General features: G+C 38.0%; 1 protein-coding gene across 1 annotated transcript in view; it reads right to left on the reverse strand.

Annotated features, from left to right (window-relative positions):
* Positions 1-23,169, reverse strand: part of ncoa5 (nuclear receptor coactivator 5) — a 32,611-nt gene extending 9,442 nt beyond the window's left edge. The window contains exons 1-14 of the mRNA XM_062416262.1: positions 22,325-23,169; positions 21,942-22,049; positions 20,987-21,050; positions 18,817-19,059; positions 18,588-18,715; positions 17,428-17,560; positions 17,070-17,272; positions 16,736-16,940; positions 16,434-16,525; positions 13,943-13,978; positions 4,725-4,761; positions 3,031-3,143; positions 2,659-2,766; positions 1,350-1,413 (exon numbers count right to left, since the gene is read on the reverse strand). Coding sequence (XP_062272246.1) covers positions 1,350-1,413; positions 2,659-2,766; positions 3,031-3,143; positions 4,725-4,761; positions 13,943-13,978; positions 16,434-16,525; positions 16,736-16,940; positions 17,070-17,272; positions 17,428-17,560; positions 18,588-18,715; positions 18,817-19,059; positions 20,987-21,050; positions 21,942-22,049; positions 22,325-22,493 — 1,703 coding nt within the window. The 5' untranslated portion in view covers positions 22,494-23,169. The remainder of the gene's footprint in view (positions 1-1,349; positions 1,414-2,658; positions 2,767-3,030; positions 3,144-4,724; positions 4,762-13,942; positions 13,979-16,433; positions 16,526-16,735; positions 16,941-17,069; positions 17,273-17,427; positions 17,561-18,587; positions 18,716-18,816; positions 19,060-20,986; positions 21,051-21,941; positions 22,050-22,324) is intronic.

Consider the following 23,169-nt stretch of genomic DNA (forward strand, 5'->3'; position numbering starts at 1 on the left):
CGTGATCTTTCAGCATCGATCTTTTGAAAATATCCAGTGGACTGCGTACGGAAAAACGTCAATTTGAGGTTCACTGACCATAAATTCAGTTCAATTCATATTTTCGTGCTGAGGTCACACACACAAAAAAACAAAAAAAACGCAGATTTGCGCAAATGTCTCATGTTAGAGAGTATCTGAGAAGGAAAATGTTCTTTGTTGAAAATAAAATTCAACTGCATTTAAAACTGTCAAAAAATTGGGATGTGTTAATTTTTTAAGCAATTCAAGGATCTTTTTGTGACTTTCATTGTTAAATATGTGAATTAACTGAAGTGTATCCAAGTGTTGATCATCAAAGGGCAGTTTGTGCTATCTCTTATTTGTTAAAATACTGGCTTAGTGCACTCTTCTGTTGCCTATCCCATAACCGAGTCTACCTAAAATAAGCTTCTCATGTGTGGGATGTTTTTTACAGGATGTACAGACTCATGTGGATTTGGATTCTGTAAAGAGAGGCCAGCTCAGAGCTGCTCATTGTGTCACAAACAAAGGAAGAATCAAACTGAAATCTGCCGAAAACGACTCTACTTGCCAACATTGGATGTCTTGCAGAGTTTTTGACCACTAGTAGCACTATAGAGCAATGTTTTACAGAGGGAGTCATCCTTGTGTTGTGCTTGTGCATTTGATGCAATAAGCAAGTCCTGCCCATGGTTTTATATTATTCCACTGATAGCTGGCAGTGGCATGTCAACATATGTAGCATTGCACCAACAAAGGAGGAAGACGACGCATTTTGGTGAATAACAGTGAATGTAAACAAGTTTTTACAAAATTCCACGGGTACGTTTAATTTTCAATGGAGCCTGCCTACATAAAAATATGTTATTCAATAAAAGGTCAGTTGTTTCTCAGACTAAATGCAGGATCAATCTACACCAATAATCAATTAAGTGTCAAGTTTTAACATATAGTTTAATAGATGTAGGGCAGGCCATTTCATATGCTTACATTACACTTCCTTTCACCAGAGAGTTTCATGTTATAGTTATACAAATGAAATCCAAGACCATATCACAGAGACACCAATGCTGACAAGCCATAATAAGGCATGAACCTTGAGACAAAGACACTTTAAATACCATTCACATGGCTCTTTTCTTTATTTGACAGATCTGGACATTTTAATTTAAGGTAAAATATTGACTGTTCCACAAGCCTTCAAAAATCCATCTAATGGTACAGCAGCTTCCGTCAAGCGAAGTCCACCACTGGTGGAAATGAGGAACAAGTTAAATGCGCTTTTGTTTTTTACCAGCCCCTCAGAGGCGATGGTAGTTCTTCACACCTATTTCGCGTTACTTTACCTTCGTGGAGGGCTCTGCTGGGTTTGCGGTTTAGCTTGTCGTCGCTCCACTGCCATATTTACATCTGAAAATAAATCAATCCAAACGTTGAACAAAACAGTGACATGTAAATCAGCTTATGTGTTCACGCAGAATGGAGTGGCCACGCCAACATGTCCACGATCCAAATGAAAATGAGCTCCATTATTCCGAGCTTGAAAATCCAAACTGGACGAAGTCAAAATGCAGCAAATCGAGTTGCCAAATTTATCAAATTCAAGTTCAAGATGAACAAGAAACGAAATATTTCTTCCCCATCAAAATTAGGTAAATATGGAAGCATATTGCTGCCACACCAGAAAAAGACATCAGTATCTCGTTATAACTTTGAAACTCATATTTGAGTGAGGAAAGGGTGTTTGGAGAACAGACAGGTGTATGACTCATTTACACAATTTTATCAAGTTCTTATTCATGCTTGGGTTGAGACATGGCACAATTCTGCTGTTATTGAGCATTGGATGATATTGTGATGAGTATGCTTACACTTAGAAGGATTTTAAAAAGGCATGGGGCTGTATACAAAGGGTGAGACTCATTCATCCTGCTGTATATCGAAGAATGAATGAGTCCAACCCTCTGGAGGTAGCATCATTCATTGATGCGACGTTGGAGGGAGGATGAAAGGACTCAGCATGTTTTAACCATTGATAGAGACTCACTTCTATGTACTCACAGGTGGAGGAAAATGATGATGATGTGTGCCCCTCTCCATACACCAGTGTAGGGTTAGGGTTAGAGTCCACCTCTGCCTGAGACCAACTATGAGATTCAGGTTATAATGTAATAAATGATCACGTTATAACCTTAAAAGTTTCATGTTATTACGTGATACTGATGCTTTTTTTTTTCCTAGCGTGGCAGCAATACACTTCCATAGGTAAACACTACCAAATCTTGAATGTGTAAATTCAATTTTTACCCTCAGAAATTCCCGTAACTTTTCGAAGAAAATGGCAAGAAAGTGTTGCGAATAAGACAAAACGAAAGATTCCAGCTTTGCCAGAATTTAATATTGCACAGCTTTATTTGCATTGTATGCTAATAATGCGACATGTCTACAACAAAGGATGAAGTAGAAAAAAAGTCAGAGAGACTTAAGATTTTAATGAGTTGTAGGTTGTATTAGATACATTTTAAAAGGTAAATTTCTAAATTCAGCAACTATTATGTGTTTAATTCATTAACTTGGTGTTCTGTATGCATGTTGCTCGCTGTACATCAATAATAGCCTATTCAGACAGTCACACCCACTGCAGTTAAGGCTTACCTATTTTATAACCTTTATATATTCGACCCTTTTGGGCCGCCTTTGCTGCTTCGGCTTCATCAATGCGCTCAAATTGTACAAATCCAAACCCGCGAAACATGGATACGCCTGAAAGAGGAAGATTTTAAGGGGTACAAACTGTTTAATAACATTTTGGATACCTACCAATTCATCCAAAAATATTTAGTAGGACTACATTTTCTAATAGTACATGCTTGGATTTTTGGGCTGTTAAGTTAATGTTACTAGACTTCAAAATCAACCTTTACCATTACTTTCAAAAATGACTCTAACCATTGTGACATTCAGGGACAACCTGATTAATATGATGAATTCAAATGACAACTTATTGTTTATGTTGCGTTTACTGACCGACTATCTTTCCGTATGGGTTGAACATGTCTTCCAAATCCTTCTTTTCCATGTCAGAGGTCGGCAAATTCCCAACAAAAATCCTCCTCTCCAAATCTCTGGGATCGTTACTGCTGCAGGAGCGTGAAAACCGCCCTGGCGATGCGCTGCGGCTTCTTCGGCGAGACATGACTCGATCCTGATTTCTTTCTTCGTACGTCTCAAATGCTTGAAAAAGTTTTGTTTTGTTTGCTTCTAAGAGTCTTTAAATGGTCGTCCAAGATCCTGAAACATCAGTGAGTTAATAGAAGAGATAAAATTCCTTGGATGAATAAAAAGTTTTAGTGGAGCAAAATCAAAGTTTAGTCAATGCAAATTCAAATGCTGTGACAATTCATTATCAAATGTAGCATGTCTTCACTCATTGTGGCTAGACTCTTTTGTGCTGTCAAATCTGGTGGATTTTCGCTAGTTTTGCTCTCTATTGTCCAGCATGGTGGCTGCTCTGGAAATTACCACCTTCTGCTCAACTAACCCCTAAAAATCAGTTTCTGATAACATCTATTTAAACTTTTTACTGCATCCAGAGCTTTCATAAGGCAGCAAAATGTGTTATCAAAGCACTTCCCTACTTTGAAGAATTCCACTTTTTTGGTTTGGCACAATCTATTGTCATTTCATGTTTCCCAGACTTAAATTGTCTAAGGAAAACCAAGCTTGAGAGATGCAGTCTGGCTTTATAAAGATAAATATGTGAGGCAATGTGTTGAAAAAGACTGAACGGCCAACACAATGCTGAGGTCGTTTTCACAATGAAAAGTGCAGGATGGGCAGTATAACTGGAACAACCAGTGTAAATGGTACACCCATGACATGATTTGGCATAAAATGCACCATGACCATATTCACCAGTGAGCACAAACTTTATTTTTACGGTTTAGGAAATTAAAGTTTCCACACGAAGAAATGGTGAGTGAAGAAAACGCGGCTGTGGAAACGCTGATGAGTAAAGATGTCATTAGAAATTCTTGAGAAAGTTTCGAGCTCTGGACAAGTAGCTCTTATGATTGCACGGAAAATAAACACTAAAATGCACACACCCTTGCCTGAGTTAGTGGCTAAGACATTATGCCCGTTCAAAGTGTTGAAAGATGCTTTATGGCGCAAATAAAATCCAGAAGTTGTGCTGCAGCTGCTGTGAGGAGTGGAGCTGAAGGGACAGATCCACAGAGATAGAAGCAGCATCAACTGAGTAGTGTGATAAGCTTTTTTTGAAACAGCACCTCCACAACTACTGTGAAGTAAATTACTTTAAATTTACTAAAGGCAGGGTAAATTAGCACAAAATATCCAAAAATCTCAAGTGCAGCCTTTGTTCAAATAGTCCTCTTCCTTCCAAATGGTAAAATGAAAATTTCTTCATGAAAATCACATTGGCTGAAATTAAATTATGAGCTTATCGTCCCCTTGAAATTACAAAATTCAAAGGCTTCTTTTGGCTTCCAACAAACCAACGCTCTGAAAGTCTTCAAAAGTATCATCAGGGTAACCTAATGTTTTTGTAAGGCATAGATTTTCAACAAAGGAGAACATATAGAGCTTTTTAGTCCTGACAAATTAAAACCACGAACTTGGGAAAAAATGTCACATTGTCACATTACATTTATGATTAAAGATAATTTACATAATGTTGTTAGGAGCAGACCCACACATACCTTAACTTGAACCTGGATGCCCTGGATTCTTTGTCCACTTTATTTACAACGAGTCTGGAAAGGTGGAGAAAAATAAGTGTAAGACTGACAGGATACAGTAGTGATAAATATCTATGGTATTCATCATAAAATAAAATTGAACCCTAAGCCTAACATTTTTATATACACCTGAGCTGCAACGATTAGTCGAGTAATCGATTTAAACATTTTGAGTAATCATTGAGGAAATAGTAAAGAAAACGTAATAATTTTGGGTTGTGGAGTGATGTGACCATCACAATAGACATTTGAGGGCATCACCTTGAGCTTTGGGAAACATTGATCAACATGTTTTAATGTTTTTGGAAATGTTACAGACCAAAGGACTGATTGATCAATAACGGAAATAATTATCAGTTGCAGCCTTAATATATATACACTAATTCCAAAACTGAGTTTAAATAAAGGATTTCCCAGAACTGATACATAGCTGCAACAATTAGTCAATCGGCAGAAAATGTATGGCTAACTATTGATTACTGATAATTAAATAATGTGAGAATTTTGTGCTTTTTGTGTCATACATGATAGTAAACTTAATATTATTCCTGTGTTTTTGACTGTTGGTCAAAACAAGACATTTGAAAACATCACCTTTCGACTGGAAAATTATAACCATCACTTTTTACACTTTTCTGACATTTTATATACAAAAAGATTAGCTGAGAAAATAAATTACAGGTTAATCAATAATCCTTTATTACTTTATGTTTATATATCAACACAGTAAGTCTGGAGAACATGAATTGGCTGTAAGTGATGTAGGCAAAAATCCACAATAATTATAATAATAATTATAGCTTATATGAGGCTTCAGCAGTCTGTGCTGTGTGTCAAGTGGATATCTGCAACATTTATACTGTTTTACAGTCTTATTAGTATGAAATCCCCACTTAGTGTTTCCCTGGTGAGCTGCAGTGAAAAAAGAGAGTCTGGCACTTAAAACACTAACACTGTCCGAAAAGAAATAATGCTAACTTTCTATCAGGCGGTGCTAGAAAGCATCATAAGATATGGTATGGCTGTCTAGTTTGGTTCTCTTACCGTTCAGAATAAGACCAGACTACTGAACATTACAAAAAAATGCTTTCAAAGTGATGGGGACAAACCAAATTCGGCCTCTGCAGTCCCTGTATGAAAGCAGTGTTGTCAAACAGGCAGGTAGAATCCTGGATGACCCCTCTCACTTTTTATTTTCAGAATACGAGTTGTTTAGATCCATCCGATGTAAAGGCAACCGCTTCAAACTTTATTTTATCCCCGCCTCCAGGCCAGCTGACAGTCTTGCCTGGGCCCGGGAAGTGATAATCTTAGATGGGCCCCCACGCACCCGGATTTCTCATTTTCCCTTGCTCTTCCTCTCCTCTTCTCTCCTCTGCTCTTCCTCTCCTACCTCAGTGTTGGGGAAGCTACTTTGCAAGCATACCTTGTAAAACTACATGTAGTTCAGCCTGACAGTAGTTTGAACAAACTACCCCTGGAGAAATGTAGTTTGTAAAACTACAGCTAAAAAAAGTAGCTTTAGCAACTACTTATACTCATTATACTCATTTAACCCAGCGTTAAATAAATCAACATGTGGTCTATATGAAACTAAATATAATAGCCTACAAAAAATTCACATGCCAGCAGAAATATGCCTCTCAACTCAGTTTTATTTTTTTAAAGAAAAAAAGCTGACATGTTGGTCAACATACTGTAGGTTCACCATAGACATGTTGGGTAATATAAAGAGAAAATGAAAATCCTACCCCAATACCCACATGTAAATCAGAAATGTAAATCAGTCTACAAAAAATCTAATAAAAAACCCAAAGAGGCAGACATATTCTAGATCGGTGTGTCTTGAACAACAATGTTGGCATGTCATGACGTGATTCATGCCTTTTTTTAAATTTTTTTATTTAAAATAACATTTATATTATATAGGTCTTTTTTTTATAAAAAATATTTCATGTGCAGGTGGTCGAGTGGTTAGAGCACATGCCATCTTACTACGATAGGAAAGAGACATTTTTTATGTTTTAACAATGTTTCGTTTGTGAGCTATTGATAGCTGAAGTTCGAATCTGCCAATCTCTTTCTAACATTACCCAAGTATTTCAGCGATCCTGCACTATGGCCCACTAAAATGACCGAGTCTGATAGAGTAGGAGTAGGAAGAGCAGAGGAGAGGCAGTGTTGGTTAGACTTAAACTACATGTAGTTGAACTACATAGCTTAACTACAGTTTGCTGTAACTTGCTTGTAGTTAAACTACATTCATATGTTGTGCTGCGTCAAGTATTTCAACTACTTTTTGGGTCATTTTTTGTAGTTTAACTACTCAATTTACAAACTACAATTTTGGTCAATAAGTAGACTATTGACTACAAACTCATTTTCGCCAAAACGAGTCGTCCTCCAGGCTGCAGGAAATATATTGCTCTCTATGCGTTGCGGGCGGAGAGGCGAGCGCTTAGGGACCGTCTACAAAGTGCAGTACTAAAGCGAAAAATATTCAATATCTCCACTTTTATTCACTGTAGTCTCACCAAATTCACTCCAAACACCAACGGTCACCTGATAATCACACTACAACAGTTATTTTTACAAAATGTGCTTGTGTATAATACTTCAATATCATCACTGTCATGTGCTGTCGTTCCATTGATTTCCCTTCAATAGCTTCAATATTATACACAGTAGTCTTCACTATATTCACTCCACACAACAAGGGTCACCTGATAATCAAACTACAACAGTTATTTCAGAAAAAAAAATCTTTTTGCATATTTTTGGGGAATTTTATTGTGAAAAATCGTCAATAGCGTTAATATTATACACTGTATACTCACCAAAATCATGCTACACAACAATGGTCACCTGATAATCATACTACAACAGTTATTTTGTATTATTATATTATCAGGTGACCCTTGTTGTGTAGCATGATTTTGGTGAGTATAAAGTGTATAATATTAACGCTATTGACGATTTTTCACAATAAAATTCCCCAAAAATATGCAAAAAAATTTTTTCTGAAATGACTGTTGTAGTATGATTATCAGGTGACCCTTGTTGTGTATCATGATTTTGGTCATCCTACGTGTATAATATTAACGCTATTGACGATTTTTCACAATAATATTCCCCAAAAATATGCAAAAAGATTTATTTTTTTAATGAAATGACTGTTGTAGTATGATTATCAGGTGACCATTGTTGTGTAGCATGATTTTGGTGAGTATAAAGTGTATAATATTAACGCTATTGACGATTTTTCACAATAAAATTCCCCAAAAATATGCAAAAATATTTTTTTTAATGAAATGACTGTTGTAGTATGATTATCAGGTGACCATTGTTGTGTAGCATGATTTTGGTGAGTATACAGTGTATAATATTAACGCTATTGACGATTTTTCACAATACAATTCCCTAAAAATATGCAAAAAGATTTTTTTTCTGAAATGACTGTTGTAGTATGATTATCAGGTGACCATTGTTGTGTAGCATGATTTTGGTGAGTATACAGTGTATAATATTAACGCTATTGATGATTTTTCACAATACAATTCCCTAAAAATATGCAAAAAGATTTTTTTTTCTGAAATGACTGTTGTAGTATGATTATCAGGTGACCATTGTTGTGTATCATGATTTTGGTCATCCTACAGTGTATAATATTAACGCTATTGACGATTTTTCACAATGAAATTCCCCAAAAATATGCAAAAAGTTTTTTTTCTGAAATGACTGTTATAGTATGATTATCAGGTGACCCTTGTTGTGTATCATAATTTTGGTCATCCTACAGTGTATAATATTAACGCTATTGACGATATTTCAAAATAATATTCCCCAAAAATATACAAACTTTTTTTCCCCCTGAAATCACTGTTGTAGTATGATTATCAGGTGACCCTTGTTGTGTATCATGATTTTGGTGAGTATAAAGTGTATAATATTAACGCTATTGATGATTTTTCACAATAAAATTCCCCAAAAATATGCAAAAAGTTTTTTTTCTGAAATGACTGTTGTAGTATGATTATCAGGTGACCCTTGTTGTGTATCATAATTTTGGTCATCCTACAGTGTATAATATTAACGCTATTGATGATTTTTCACAATAAAATTCCCCAAAAATATGCAAACTTTTTGTCCCCCTGAAATGACTGTTGTAGTATGATTATCAGGTGACCATTGTTGTGTAGCATGATTTTGGTGAGTATACAGTGTATAATATTAACGCTATTGACGATATTTCAAAATAAGATTCCCCAAAAATATACAAACTTTTTTTCCCCCTGAAATCACTGTTGTAGTATGATTATCAGGTGACCCTTGTTGTGTATCATGATTTTGGTCATCCTACAGTGTATAATATTAACGCTATTGATGATTTTTCACAATAAAATTCCCCAAAAATATGCAAACTTTTTGTCCCCCTGAAATCACTGTTGTAGTATGATTATCAGGTGACCCTTGTTGTGTATCATGATTTTGGTGAGTATACAGTGTATAATATTAACGCTATTGACGATTTTTCACAATAATATTCCCGAAAAATATGAAAAAAGATTTATTTTTTTAATGAAATGACTGTTGTAGTATGATTATCAGCTGACCATTGTTGTGTAGCATGATTTTGGTGAGTATACAGTGTATAATATTAACACTATTGACGATTTTTCATAATAAAATTCCCCAAAAATATGCAAAAAAAATGTTTTTTCTGAAATGACTGTTGTAGTATGATTATCAGGTGACCCTTGTTGTGTATCATGATTTTGGTGAGTATACAGTGTATAATATTAACGCTATTGACGATTTTTCACAATAATATTCCCGAAAAATATGAAAAAAGATTTATTTTTTTAATGAAATGACTGTTGTAGTATGATTATCAGCTGACCATTGTTGTGTAGCATGATTTTGGTGAGTATACAGTGTATAATATTAACACTATTGACGATTTTTCATAATAAAATTCCCCAAAAATATGCAAAAAAAATGTTTTTTCTGAAATGACTGTTGTAGTATGATTATCAGGTGACCCTTGTTGTGTATCATGATTTTGGTCATCCTACAGTGTATAATATTAACGCTATTGACGATATTTCAAAATAAAATTCCCCAAAAATATGCAATTTTTTTTTTCTTAAATAACTGTTGTAGTATGATTATCAGGTGACCATTGTTGTGTAGCATGATTTTGGTGAGTATACAGTGTTTAATATTAACGCTATTGATGATTTTTCACAATAAAATTCCCCAAAAATATGCAAAAATATATATATTTTTTTAAATGACTGTTGTAGTATGATTATCAGGTGACCCTTGTTGTGTATCATGATTTTGGTCATCCTACAGTGTATAATATTAACGCTATTGACGATTTTTCACAATAAAATACCCCTAAAATATGCAAAAAGTTTTTTTTCTGAAATGACTGTTGTAGTATGATTATCAGGTGACCCTTGTTGTGTATCATGATTTTGGTCATCCTACAGTGCATAATATTAACGCTATTGACGATTTTTCACAATAAAATTACCCAAAAATATGCAAACTTTTTTTTCCCCTGAAATCACTGTTGTAGTATGATTATCAGGTGACCATTGTTGTGTAGCATGATTTTGGTGAGTATACAGTGTATAATATTAACGCTATTGACGATTTTTCAAAATAAGATTCCCCAAAAATATGAAAAAAGATTTATTTTTTTAATGAAATAACTGTTGTAGTATGATTATCAGGTCACCATTGTTGTGTAGCATGATTTTGGTGAGTATAAAGTGTATAATATTAACGCTATTGATGATTTTTCACAATAAAATTCCCCAAAAATATGCAAAAAGTTTTTTTCTGAAATAACTGTTGTAGTATGATTATCAGGTGACCCTTGTTGTGTAGCATGATTTTGGTGAGTATACAGTGTATAATATTGACGATATTGAAGATTTTTCACAATAAAATTCCCCAAAAATATGCAAAAAATATTTTTTATGAAATAACTGTTGTAGTGTGATTATCAGGTGACCGTTGATGTGTGGAGTGAATTTGGTGAGACTACAGTGAATAAAAGTGGAGATATTGAATATTTTTTGCTTTGGTACTGCAATTTGTAAACGGTCCCTAAGCGCTCGCCTCTCCGCCCGCAGTGCATAGAGAGCAATGTATTTCCTGCAGCCTGGAGGACGACTCGTTTTGGCGAAAATGAGTTTGTAGTCAATAGTCTACCTTACTACGATAGGAAAGAGACATTTTTTATGTTTTAACAATTTTTCGTTTGTGAGCTATTGATCGCTGTAGTTCGAATCTGCCAATCTCTTTCTACCAAAGTTGCTGAAATTAAATGTCTGATCAGTCTCTGATCCATCCTGCTCAGACACTCTGCGCGGGGCAGCTCTCCCGCATCACTCTCTCGGTCACCTGACTGTAGCTGGATCTCTCTCCTCTCTGACGGAGCTACCAAACTCAACTGTTTCTGTCAAAGATAACGTGTTGTGTGTCAGGCTTTTATACAAGCTAATGGACGTTAACATTAGAGCTGACCTGTTAGGTTACGTTACAAGGCTGCCGGTAAACGTTGGCTGCGCTGTTTCTTACCTTGCTCTACGTTGACTTTACTAGTTCCAGCTTCACCGTCACCACCTTTTTTTAAAATATTTGTTTAGAAAATCTCTAAGGCCTCTATTTTCCTCTTATCTTTTCTTTACTTTTCTGAGCACCGGACTTGGGCTGACCGGACATTTTTAGCGTACTGAACTTCAAATGACAACATCAAATTTTGATCAGTGGCCAAACCATTTTTGTGTTGGGGGTGGGGTAGTTCTTGACCACTATTTCAAGAGTGATTAGGAAGAAAACAATTAAAAGCTTTTATGTAACTCAAATATTACACATCTTTTCCACAGATAGGCCTATTTTGAAAAATTATTCCATAATTTAATGTGGGCCCAGTTCTGGGCCCCCCCTACCCTGGGCCCGGGACAACAGACCCGTTTGTCCCCCCCTATCGGCGGGCGTGCCCGCCTCTATCTTGCTACTGAATAAAAAGTAGCCTTGTAGTAGTTAACACTTACCAGGGATGGATCTCCTGCTTTTAGTCAATTCTTTAAATTTTTTTTTGTTGTTCATTTAATTTTAATTATTTACTGTCTGCTTTTTATCTTTTTACTACTTACACTTTATTATCCTTGGGTACTGTTGTATGATCACTGTATCTGCTGCTGTATTTAATTTATTCGTGGTTCTTGTTTATATATGTACAGTGGGGAGAACAAGTATTTGATAAACTGCCGATTTTGCAGGTTTTCCCACTTACAAAGCATGTAGACACGGAATCTAAAACAAAAATCCAGAAAATCACATTGTATGATTTTCAAATAATGAATTTGCATTTTATTGCATGACATAAGTATTTGATCACCTACCAACCAATAAGAATTCCGGCTCTCACAGCCCTGTTAGTTTTTCTTTAAGAAGCCCTCCTGTCCTCCACTCATTACCTGTATTAACTGCACCTGTTTGAACTTGTTACCTGTATAAAAGACACCTGTCCACACACTCAATCAAACAGACTCCAACCTCTCCACAATGGCCAAGACCAGAGAGCTGTGTAAGGACATCAGGGATAAAATTGTAGACCTGCACAAGGCTGGGATGGGCTACAGGACAATAGGCAAGCACCTTGGTGAGAAGGCAACAACTGCTGGCGCAATTATTAGAAAATGGAAGAAGTTCAAGATGACGGTCAATCTCCCTCGGTCTGGGGCTCCATGCAAGATCTCACCTCATGGGGCATCAATGATCATGAGGAAGGTGAGGGATCAGACCAGAACTACACGGCAAGACCTGGTCAATGACCTGAAGAGAGCTGGGTCCACAGTCTCAAAGAAAACCATTAGTAACACACTACGCCGTCATGGATTAAAATCCTGCAGCGCACGCAAGGTCCCCCTGCTCAAACCAGCGCATGTCCAGGCCTGTCTGAAGTTTGCCAATGACCATCTGGATGATCCAGAGGAGGAATGGGAGAAGGTCATGTGGTCTGAGACAAAAATAGAGCTTTTTGGTCTAAACTCCACTCGCTGTGTTTGGAGGAAGAAGGATGAGTACACCCCCAAGAACACCATCCCAACCGTGAAGCATGGAGGTGGAAACCTCATTCTTTGGGGATGTTTTTCTGCAAAGGGGACAGGAAGACTGCACCCTATTGAGGGGAGGATGGCTGGGGCCATGTATCGCGAGATCTTAGCCAACAACCTCCTTCCCTCAGTAAGAGCATTGAAGATGGGTCGTGGCTGGGTCTTCCAGCATGACAACGAGCCCGAAACACACAGCCAGGGCAACTAAGGAGTGGCTCCATAAGAAGCATCTCAAGGTCCTGGAGTGGCCTAGCCAGTCTCCAGACTTGAACCCAATAGAAAATCTTTGAAGGTAGCTGAAAGTCCGTATTGCCCAGCGACAGCGCCAAAACCTGACAGATCTGGAGAAGATCTGTATGGAGGAGTGGGCCAAAATCCCTGCTGCAGTGTGTGCAAACCTGGTCAAGAAGTACAGGAAACATCTGATCTCTAACTGCAAACAAAGGTTTCTGTACCAAATATTAAGTTCTGTTTTTTTGATGTCTCAAATACTTGTCATGCAAATTAATTACTTAAAAATCATACAATGTGATTTTCTGGATTTTTGTTTTAGATTCCGTCACTCATAGTTGGAGAGTACCTATGATAAAAAATTACAGACTTCTACATGCTTTGAAAGTGGGGAAAATACTTGTTCTCCCCACTGTATTTATGTCTAATGTATAACGTATGTATAAACTGACGCACTTCATGCCCAAGACAAATTTCCCTGACGGGACATTAAAGTATATCTTATCTTAATTTAGATTGCTGAAGGTTTATATTAGTGTCAAATAAAACTTTTGCACAGAAGGGAGCTGAGTGTGGTCCCATCACTTATGTTTTAAGTGCATTTATGAAAGGACTTTTAATAGTTAGTATGAACTACAGGCATGATTGTGGCTTGTTTATTACACATAGCAGCTGCTGGCCTCATTTAACCTGTATGATAGCGTCTGGTGTTTAAATATAGTATCCACAATGCTCTGCTGCAAATGCGGTGAAACACACTAAAAACACCTATGAGCTCAAAAAATAACCTCAATGTCCCTCTTTATAAACCGTAGCTAGATATTGACAACACGGAACTTAAAATATCTAATCCGGCGTGTGCGTACCATTTATGGGGTTAGGATTTACGAGTAGCTGGGTTAGCTATCAGCTACTTCATGTTGGTTTAGGTTCCTGCTATTTTACAATTAAACTAGGTTATCTGTTAGGTAGCCAGCTGCAAACCGGCAATATTGTTATGCTAAAGGCAGGATGATGTTTCACTCACCTTCAATGTGTATTTGATCTATTTTCAGTCTCGAGGTACTGACTGTCTTCTCAAAAAAGCTGCTCTTCTTCTGTTGTTTGATGGCGGCTGGTAAATAGCTTTTAGGCGCATTACTGCCATCTACTGGATTATTTCTGGTTACTACACTTACATTAAATTATCCTATTAATTCGTATGTTTTCCACAATTTTTTTTGAAAATTATCCTGTAGCTCACATTACCTGACCTCATCTGCAACATTTCCCTAATAAGTTTCATGTAATTCATTTGAAGTGTCTTTCTCTCTTTGTTAGTATCTAGGCCCTAGATACACCTACCAGTGTATCTACTGGTAGGTTGCCCTAGTGTATTTTTTATAAACCACTGGAGGTATCAGCAGTCACTTATTTCATCTGAATGTCACCAGGTCTTACAAACCATAAAGATCTCAAGTGTTCATCCCAAATCATCCAACTAGAGCCAGCCTTCTATGTACGGACCCACAGTGATCTCTGGTGGTACACGAGTGTATTACAGCCAGATGTGGTCTGCCAGCTCAGACTATAAAATATGATCAATTCCCATCACCTTGCTGAAGTTATAAACTGCAATAATCCTGAGACCTACCTGCTGATTTTGTTTACACCTATTCATTTGAGCATTTCACTTGGACTTGTTAGCATGCATCATGTTTTTTTTCCTTCCCAAACTTAAATGTATGGTTCTTGTCACTCAAGCTGTGAGCTGAGCCTTGCCAGAAACCTTCTTCCTCACACCTGCCTAAATATCCATGGCCTCTGCCACCCAGCTGAGCTCTGCATTTGAAATGTAATTGCTGTATAATTCTGAAAATGATAAAAGAATATCAAACTCTAGTACCGGTTCTGCTTGGGGACACAAGATGGTCAACTTAAAAAACAATATTTCCCAGTATTGTTGTTGGCAAAGCTGGGATGGGTGTACTTAAGTAAGTAAATCAAATAGTTACTGTAAAGGTGTTTTATTTTATTCTAAAATTAAAAAAAAAAAAAACATATTATTCTCTATTGTGTTTTATGGTACATTAAAAGAGGAAAAAGTAGTTTTATCTTACATTTCAAATGCTTGTATCTCTATAGCTTCCCATTTTATAGATTTGTCAGCACAAAATGCAATAAACCAATACTACTTCATTACAGCAATTGTGTCTGGAGTTTTTAATCATGTCTTGTTTTGAAAATTAAAATGTTCCAAATTTTAAAAAACAAAACACTGCAAAACTAAACGACACAACAGATCATGGTTGGAAAAGAACTAAGGAATTCAATTTGCACCAAAACAATGTACACATGCAACATTTCCTCATAGATTCACTCACAAATAAGAAGACTGAACAATAATATTCTGGCTCATAACAATTGAAAATGCAGGCCAGTTTAACCAATTAATCAATATCCAAAATAAAATTTAAAAAGAGATTAAAAGCTTTTACAAAAGCTCCCTAGAGACTACCTATACACAGCTGGTAAATTCACTGCACAGAAAATTGATGTGGTGTCTACTTGTATCAGAGGGAAAGGTGAGTCATTCACTACAACTCGTCAATAATGTCGGGGATACATAGACATGGGTGGGACCTGGCCCATGCTGGGTGCCGACCTGGGTGGTGGAGGTTGAGAGGTCCCACTGCCCACCAGGTGGTTGAGAGACGGTCCACTCTGAATGAGAGTGTCCAGAGCTTTCTGGACGCTCGGGTTGTCAAAATTGATACCTGAAGCAACGCTGGGAGGCCTTGAACCACCTGGTGCGACTGGAATGCGGCCTGATTGGCCATAACCCTGGGATCCAGCTGAAGGAGGGCCTGGCATGGGTGGACGGGTTTGGCTCTGGGAGGAAGATGGGCCAAGGGAACCGTAGATCTGAGACTGTGAGGCGGCAGCAGAGAGTGGACCTCCAGCAGCTCCTGACACTCCAGAGCCGCTGTTGAACAGGCTGAGGATCTTAGCCTGCAGCTCCTGTTGGTTGCTGGGGTTAGCTGAGGCGCTTGGACCAGCTGATATGCTAAGGTGGCTGGACTGTGACGGTGTGCGAGTAGAGTGGGATGGAGGAAGTCCTGCAGCCGAGAGTGGGATGTCATGATGTGATGCTGCAGAAGGTGCAGCATGGACTGAAGCTGTAGGGTGATAAGTTAAAAATGTGATACTTTGTGGACGACAACACTGCATTCAACGTAGAAAACCATAGAAGTTCACCAATAATTTGATTATTATCAACTTTAAAATATTAATGATACTTTTCCAAATAAAGACTTCTTACCTGCATGAGGGTCTGCAGTGCTTCTTAACAGCCGTGCTCTTTTATCCTTCAGGTATGCAACAAGACTGTCCAGCTCCTCTGGAGTTACAAATCTACCCGGCGACCACACAAAAAAAGATTATTCCAAGAGCAGTTTTATAAAACTAGGCAAGAGAGGACTGATCAACTGAAATCTCATCTGGCAAATATGCAAACTGTGAATGAGGTATTACAGAATATTACATTACAATTTAAATTCTCCACAGCTTTAATTTTTACTAGTTAATTCAAGAAGTTGTTTACAAAATGTTTAAACAAGATACCTGTTTTCAGACAGCAGTGTGATGGCAGTGAGCACAGAAACTGGGTGGCTCTCTCTGTCGGGCTCCCGGAGTAACACATCATCCGCCATCTTGGCAGCCTTCCTGGCAATCTCCTCACGTTCTTTTTCACGGTTTTCAACTTTGTAGGTGTCATAGTTGTGGGCAACTAGCATCATGGCATCCTGCATTGGCATGTTTCGATGTTCTACGGCAGTGATCAAAACAAAGATAGTTCTCATGCTGTACTGATTACTTTTGGGGTTACCAATTTTAAAGTAAGATTAAGATCCAACAAATGTCCAACCCATGGATGTATATCGTTGTCTTGCATTACCTTGAGGTGTGCCGAACAAGATGTTGACCGTACAGGATCGGTGAACCTGGTGCTGCTGGGTAATTATGATAGCAAACGGAGTGCGTGCTCGGCCAACATCTTCCAGTGCCTGGGTTAGTGACACTTCTGTGTTGAGGAAGATCAGGTCCACCACCATTCCCAAATCACGGACTTTCCGCCCGACTGTCTCAGCATACTCCCTACTGGTTTTTTTTAAGCAAAGGTAAGCAGACACAGAGAGAAACACAGGAGCAATATGAAATGATTTACAAAGACACTGTTGATTTAAGTTCTGTCTTTCTCTTAAAGAATAGAGAGTGGACATACTTCTCTCTTAAAGAATAGAGAGTGGACATACTTCTGCGTCTTGTTGACGACGATCACAGAGCAGTCAACAGGACGGTCAGAGTCGTAGCGCCGCTGGAGTTCTTCATAGTACTGTCGATACAACTCATTGCGTCGACGCTCTTCTGGTCGGGCACGTTCATCTGCTGTTAGGAGGGAATCACAGCGTCTAATGTCAGCATCATTTTATGCAAATGTTTTACTATTTAAAGGATTATTGGAACATAAATGTCATGCACTTGCACTTTCATTAACTCTTAAAATGTCCTTTAAAAAATGTTCAACTTGGAAATAATTGTGTGTTCTATCCCACACAAGCGTCCGCCTCTAATGGACTCTATCAAATGTGATCAGTAGCCAGATCTAAGTCTCCACTTAGATCTATACTTAGATCAGACATGTCCAAACTGCAGCCATGTACCTGCAGGTTTTTATTCTAACCAATTAGGATCACAATTCAACCAATCAACTGTCCGAGGACTGAGATTAGTTGACAAAATGAGTTAAGCCTGGTGTGCTCCTGCTTGGTTGGAATGAAAACCTGAAAGAACATGGCCCTTTATGGAATAGTTTGGATATCCCTGACTTAGATGCAAAGAGGCAAAAGCGTGACCTAGTGGCCATCCTCCCCATCAGTGCAGGGCGACATGCGATACTGGTATAGTCCACAGTATCTGTCATCAGGATTTCCTCTAAGTCAATTGACCTCTGACACCTCAGTGGTGACAGATGTGTCCCTGCTGGGGTTGGAGGGCACCTGCCTATGAGGAGTGATTAATGGTGCGTGGCCTTCAGGAGAAAACAGACACATTAACCTTCTTGAACTTCAGGCAGTGTTTCTGGTCATCCAACATATCAAGCCCCTGGTACAGGGGGAGACACGTGTTGGTAGCCCTGAACCACCACTTGGTGCCATGGTACATGGAGATGACCAAAATGTTAACCACCCAGCCCTTAACTATTTCCAATTCTGGGGAGCTCTGTCACAGGATGTGGACGCAATAGACATATAGGACAGGCTAAGGCAGGTTGGAATGTTTGTACAGGTTGTACAGACAGTGAATCATGACCGGACATTGTCCAGTGTTCATATGTGAAAAAGGCTTTAAAGACCCACATCTCCACAACCAAGCCAGTAATCATAATGTTATGAACAATAAAAATCATCCCTACACAAAGCTTCTGGTTCACGTCGTCCATTCCATGGATCTCTGAACGGGTCCCTGTAGGTTTCATCCTTCCTCCGGTAATAATCATCAGCACCACTTCCACTGCGGTACAATCGGTCATAGTCTTCTCTGCTGTATGGAAACATTTCAGGTTCAAACAAAAACATAATCACTTAACTCCAGAGTTTGTCTATTCAGAGGCAGAAGCTTATGGCCTGAGATTTAGAAGTCACCTGTATGCAGAATCCCGTGGGTCACTTCGGAGGTCCTTGTCTCTGTTCTCTGAGCTACGGTAACGGTAATCAGGATCACGAGAGTGGCTACCTGGCCTAGGCTCTCTACTTGGGGCCCTCCCATCACGACTGTCCCGGGGCTCACGTCCATCACGCCCATCGCGCCCCCCATCACGCCCATACACGGGTGAACGGGACCGAGGCCGGGCCTCTTTGGTGTCCCCATAACTGCTGTACGGGGCCCTGAGAAAAAAGTTATCAATTAGTGCAAGGAAGGTTAGCATTCAGGCTGCCTATGAAATAGTACAGTGTGTTACAGTGACTTCTGTCCACAATTGGCAAGGACAGGCCTATAGATGGTATTTTAAATATAAATTACTCTGCATTTATTAGATGTAAAACGATGGAATAAATTTAAATGCACGACCGAAGTAACAGAAAGCAGCTATAATGTTCGCACAGGGAATGAGCCCAACAGATGCTGCAACAAATTGAATCCAGGAGTCCAAGTTCCAATACGTGATCTTTCAACATCGATCGTTAGAAAATGTCCAGTGGTCCACGTACGGAATAACATCAGTGTGTTTACAATTTGAGGATCACTGACCATAAATCCTGCCTTCCAAATACACGGGTACTTGGTTGTTTGGCTTCTTTGTACAAGGTTGTTTATTTCGCGCATTTATCTCAATTTGCTTAAGATGATTTGAGGGTCATATGTGCATACTATAAATCTGAGGTCACAAAAATGCTAAAATAAAACAACGCATTTCTCACCTTGGAGGTTTTCCCAAAAAGGAAAATGTTTTATATTGAACAGAACTACAACTGTTTCTGCATATGAATTGGTCCACAAATTGGGATGTGTTAATGTTTTAAGCAATTCGAAAATCGTTTTGACTCCTAAATATGTCAATTAAACTAAGTGTATCCAAGTGTTATCCATTTTAAGAGCAGTTTATGCTATCTGTTAAATGTTAAAATATTCAGTCAGATCAGTGCACTTTAGGATAGGATAAACAGGGCCTCCTTAACTGAAGAACTTTGTCCCACAGTTCTCTGCTATATAGCAGAATCTAAAGATGATAGCTATTCTTAGCAGCTTCAGATGTTGTATGACAATAGTTTTACTTCAGTCGGGATCTCTTGGCATTCTGTTTTTTCCAAAACTTGTACAATTTTCAATTACATTGTTATCTTCATTGTATGATTTTGGTTGTTTGGACTAGCAAGCATCTACATTTATCCATTTGTGGTCTTGGTGCAAAATGAAATTGGTTTTGAATAACGCATCAACAGTGAGGCTCAAAAGAAATGTTATCAATTGAAAAGGTCATGTTTTATAACAGTCTACCACAAAATTGATCCCTCTTACAGCTAATTCACAGCAATGCTTTTAAGAGTGAGTCATCCTTGTGTTGGTATAGTTGTGCTTGTGTGCTACCCATAGTTTCACAAATGCAGTATAGCACCAACAAATGAGGAAGATGACTGCTAGCAAGCAAGGAATGTTAAAAATGTATGATTCAAATTTTTCCAAAAATTGTCTCTGCAAATGTTTTAGGAGGAGGGAAATTCACACACACGTTTAGATGAATAACAGAAAATGAAAACACGCATTTACAAAATTCCACAGGGTATCTTTTAATTTCTCAGTGCAGCTTGCCTCCATCAAAATGTTTTTCGATTCATGTGTTAGGGCTTTAAGCCAGTTGTTCCTCAGACTAAATGTAGTATCAATCTACACCCCTAATCAGTTAAGTGTCATGTTTTAACATTGTGGTGTTTAATGGATGTAGGGCAGGGCATTTCATGCTTACATTACATCTACTTCCACCAAAGAGTTTCATGTTATAGTCCAAGACCAAATCACGGAAACACCAATGATGGCAAGCCATAATAAGGCATGAACCTTGAGACAAAGACACTTAAAATACCATTCACATGGCTCTTTTCTTTATTTCAACAGATCTGGAAATTTGAATTTAGGATGAAATATTGACTGTTCCATAAGCCTTCACAAATCCATTTAATGGTACAGCAGCTTCCGCCAAGCGAAGTCCACCACTGGTGGAAATGACTGTTGAGGAACAAGTTAAATACGCTTTTGTTTTTTACCAGCCCCTCAGAGGCGATGGTAGTTCTTCACACCTATTTCGCGTTACTTTACCTTCGTGGAGGGCTCTGCTGGATTTGAGGTTTAGCTTGTCGTCGCTCCACTGCCATATTTACATCTGAAAATAAATCAATCCAAACGTTGAACAAAACAGTGACATGTCAATCAGCTTATGTGTTCACGCAGAATGGAGTGGCCACGCCAACACTTCCACGATCCAAATGAAAATGAGCTCCATTATTCCGAGCTTAAAAATCCAAACTGGACGAGGTCAAAATGCAGCAAATTGAGTTGCCAAATCTGTCAAATTCAAGTTCAAGATGAACAAGAAAAAAATGTTTTCCCGTCAAAATTGGGTAAACACTAGATTTTCAACTTCAGAAATTCCCCTAACTACTATAGTGGCACATTTAAATCCATGTTGAAGAAAATGCCGAGACGGTGTAGCAAATTAGATAAAACCGAAGAGTCCGGCTTTGCCAGAATTGAATGTTGCACAGCTTCATTTGCATTATATGCTAATAATGCAACATGTCTAAAACAAAGGATTGAAGTAGAAATGTCAAAGAGACAAATTAATATTGCAATGAGTTATCTTAACCTACACTTTTTAAGATCAATTGTGGAGAACCGTTAGGTTACATTTACATTTACTCGATGCAGCTTATTCTACCAATTGAGTGACCATTTGTGTGTTTTTTTCTAGACCTGTATGTATACAAAACTAAATACCTGAGGGCAAGTCTAGCTTTCTAAAAGTTATTCATTGACAAATATTGGTGTGGTTAAATATTAATCCTTGAGTCCTATATTTGCAACATTTTCGACACTGTTGAAACCATATCTATAAATAAAAATCATTGTTATTGCACAAAAATTCAGTAACCTTCATATGCTTAATTCATTTACTTGTGTGAATTATGCATGTTATGCATGTTGTCACTGTACATAAATAAAAGCCTATCCTCTTTAGCCAGCCACTCTACACCCCACTGCAGTTAAGGCTTACCTATTTTATAATCTTTATATATTCGACCCTTTTGGGCCGCCTTTGCTGCTTCGGCTTCCTCAATGCACTCAAATTGTACAAATCCAAACCCGCGAAACAGGGATACGCCTGAAAGAGGAAGATTTTAAGGGATACAAACGGTTTAATAACATTTTGGATACCTACCAATTCATCCAAAAATATTTAGTAGGAATATCTTTACGAATTACGAATACAAGCTTTCATTTCAGGACTCAAAATAAGTTAATTTTATTAGACTTCTATATGCACTTTGACCATTACTTTCAAAAATGACTCTAACCATTGTGACATTCAGGGACAACCTGATTGATTAATATGATAAATTGAACTGACAACTTATTGTTTATGTTGCGCTTACTGACCCACTATCTTTCCGTATGGGTTGAACATGTCTTCCAAATCCTTCTTTTCCATGTCGGAGGTCGGCAAATTCCCAACAAAAATCCTCCTCTCCAAATCTCTGGGATCGTTACTGCTGCAGGAGCGTGAAAACCGCCCTGGCGATGCGCTGCGGCTTCTTCGGCGAGACATGACTCAATCCTGAGGTTTATTTGTTTCTTTCTTCGTATGTCTCAAGCGCTTGAAAAAGTTTGTTTTGTTTGATTCTAAGACTCTTTATATGGTCGTCCACGATCCTGAAACATCAGTGAGTTAATAGAAGAGATAAAATTCCTTGGATGGATAAAAAGTTTTAGTGGAGCAAAAGCTGCAGATCAAAACTCAAATCAAAGTTTAGTCAATGCAAATTCAAATGCTGTGACAATTCATTATCAAATGTAACAAATATGAAAAGTCTTCTGAGACTATGTTTAAAAATGTGTATTCTTTAATGCATCCAGACGTATTAGAGCTTGCCTTGGATTGCTGCACAAAGGACAGCAGCATCAGAGAATGATTAATGAGTAAATCAACAAAACATAAACACAAATCCACCGTGTGAATTTGGTGATTCAACAGACTTTAATTTTCTCTCTTGAAGAGATGTCAAAAGCCAGCCCACAACTTGTCTTCACTCATTTTGGTTTGGCTCTTTTGCGCTGTCAAATGCGCACGTGGCAAATTTTCACTGGTCTTTGCTCTCTATTGTCCAGCATGGTGGCTACTCTGGAAATGACCACCTTCTCCTCAATTATCTGCAACAATCAGTTTCTGATCATACAGAGGTTTCATAAGGCAGCAGAATGTGTTGTCAAAGCACTTACCTAAT

This window comes from Scomber scombrus, chromosome 3 (genome assembly GCF_963691925.1).
Source record: "Scomber scombrus chromosome 3, fScoSco1.1, whole genome shotgun sequence".
Lineage (NCBI taxonomy): Eukaryota > Metazoa > Chordata > Actinopteri > Scombriformes > Scombridae > Scomber > Scomber scombrus.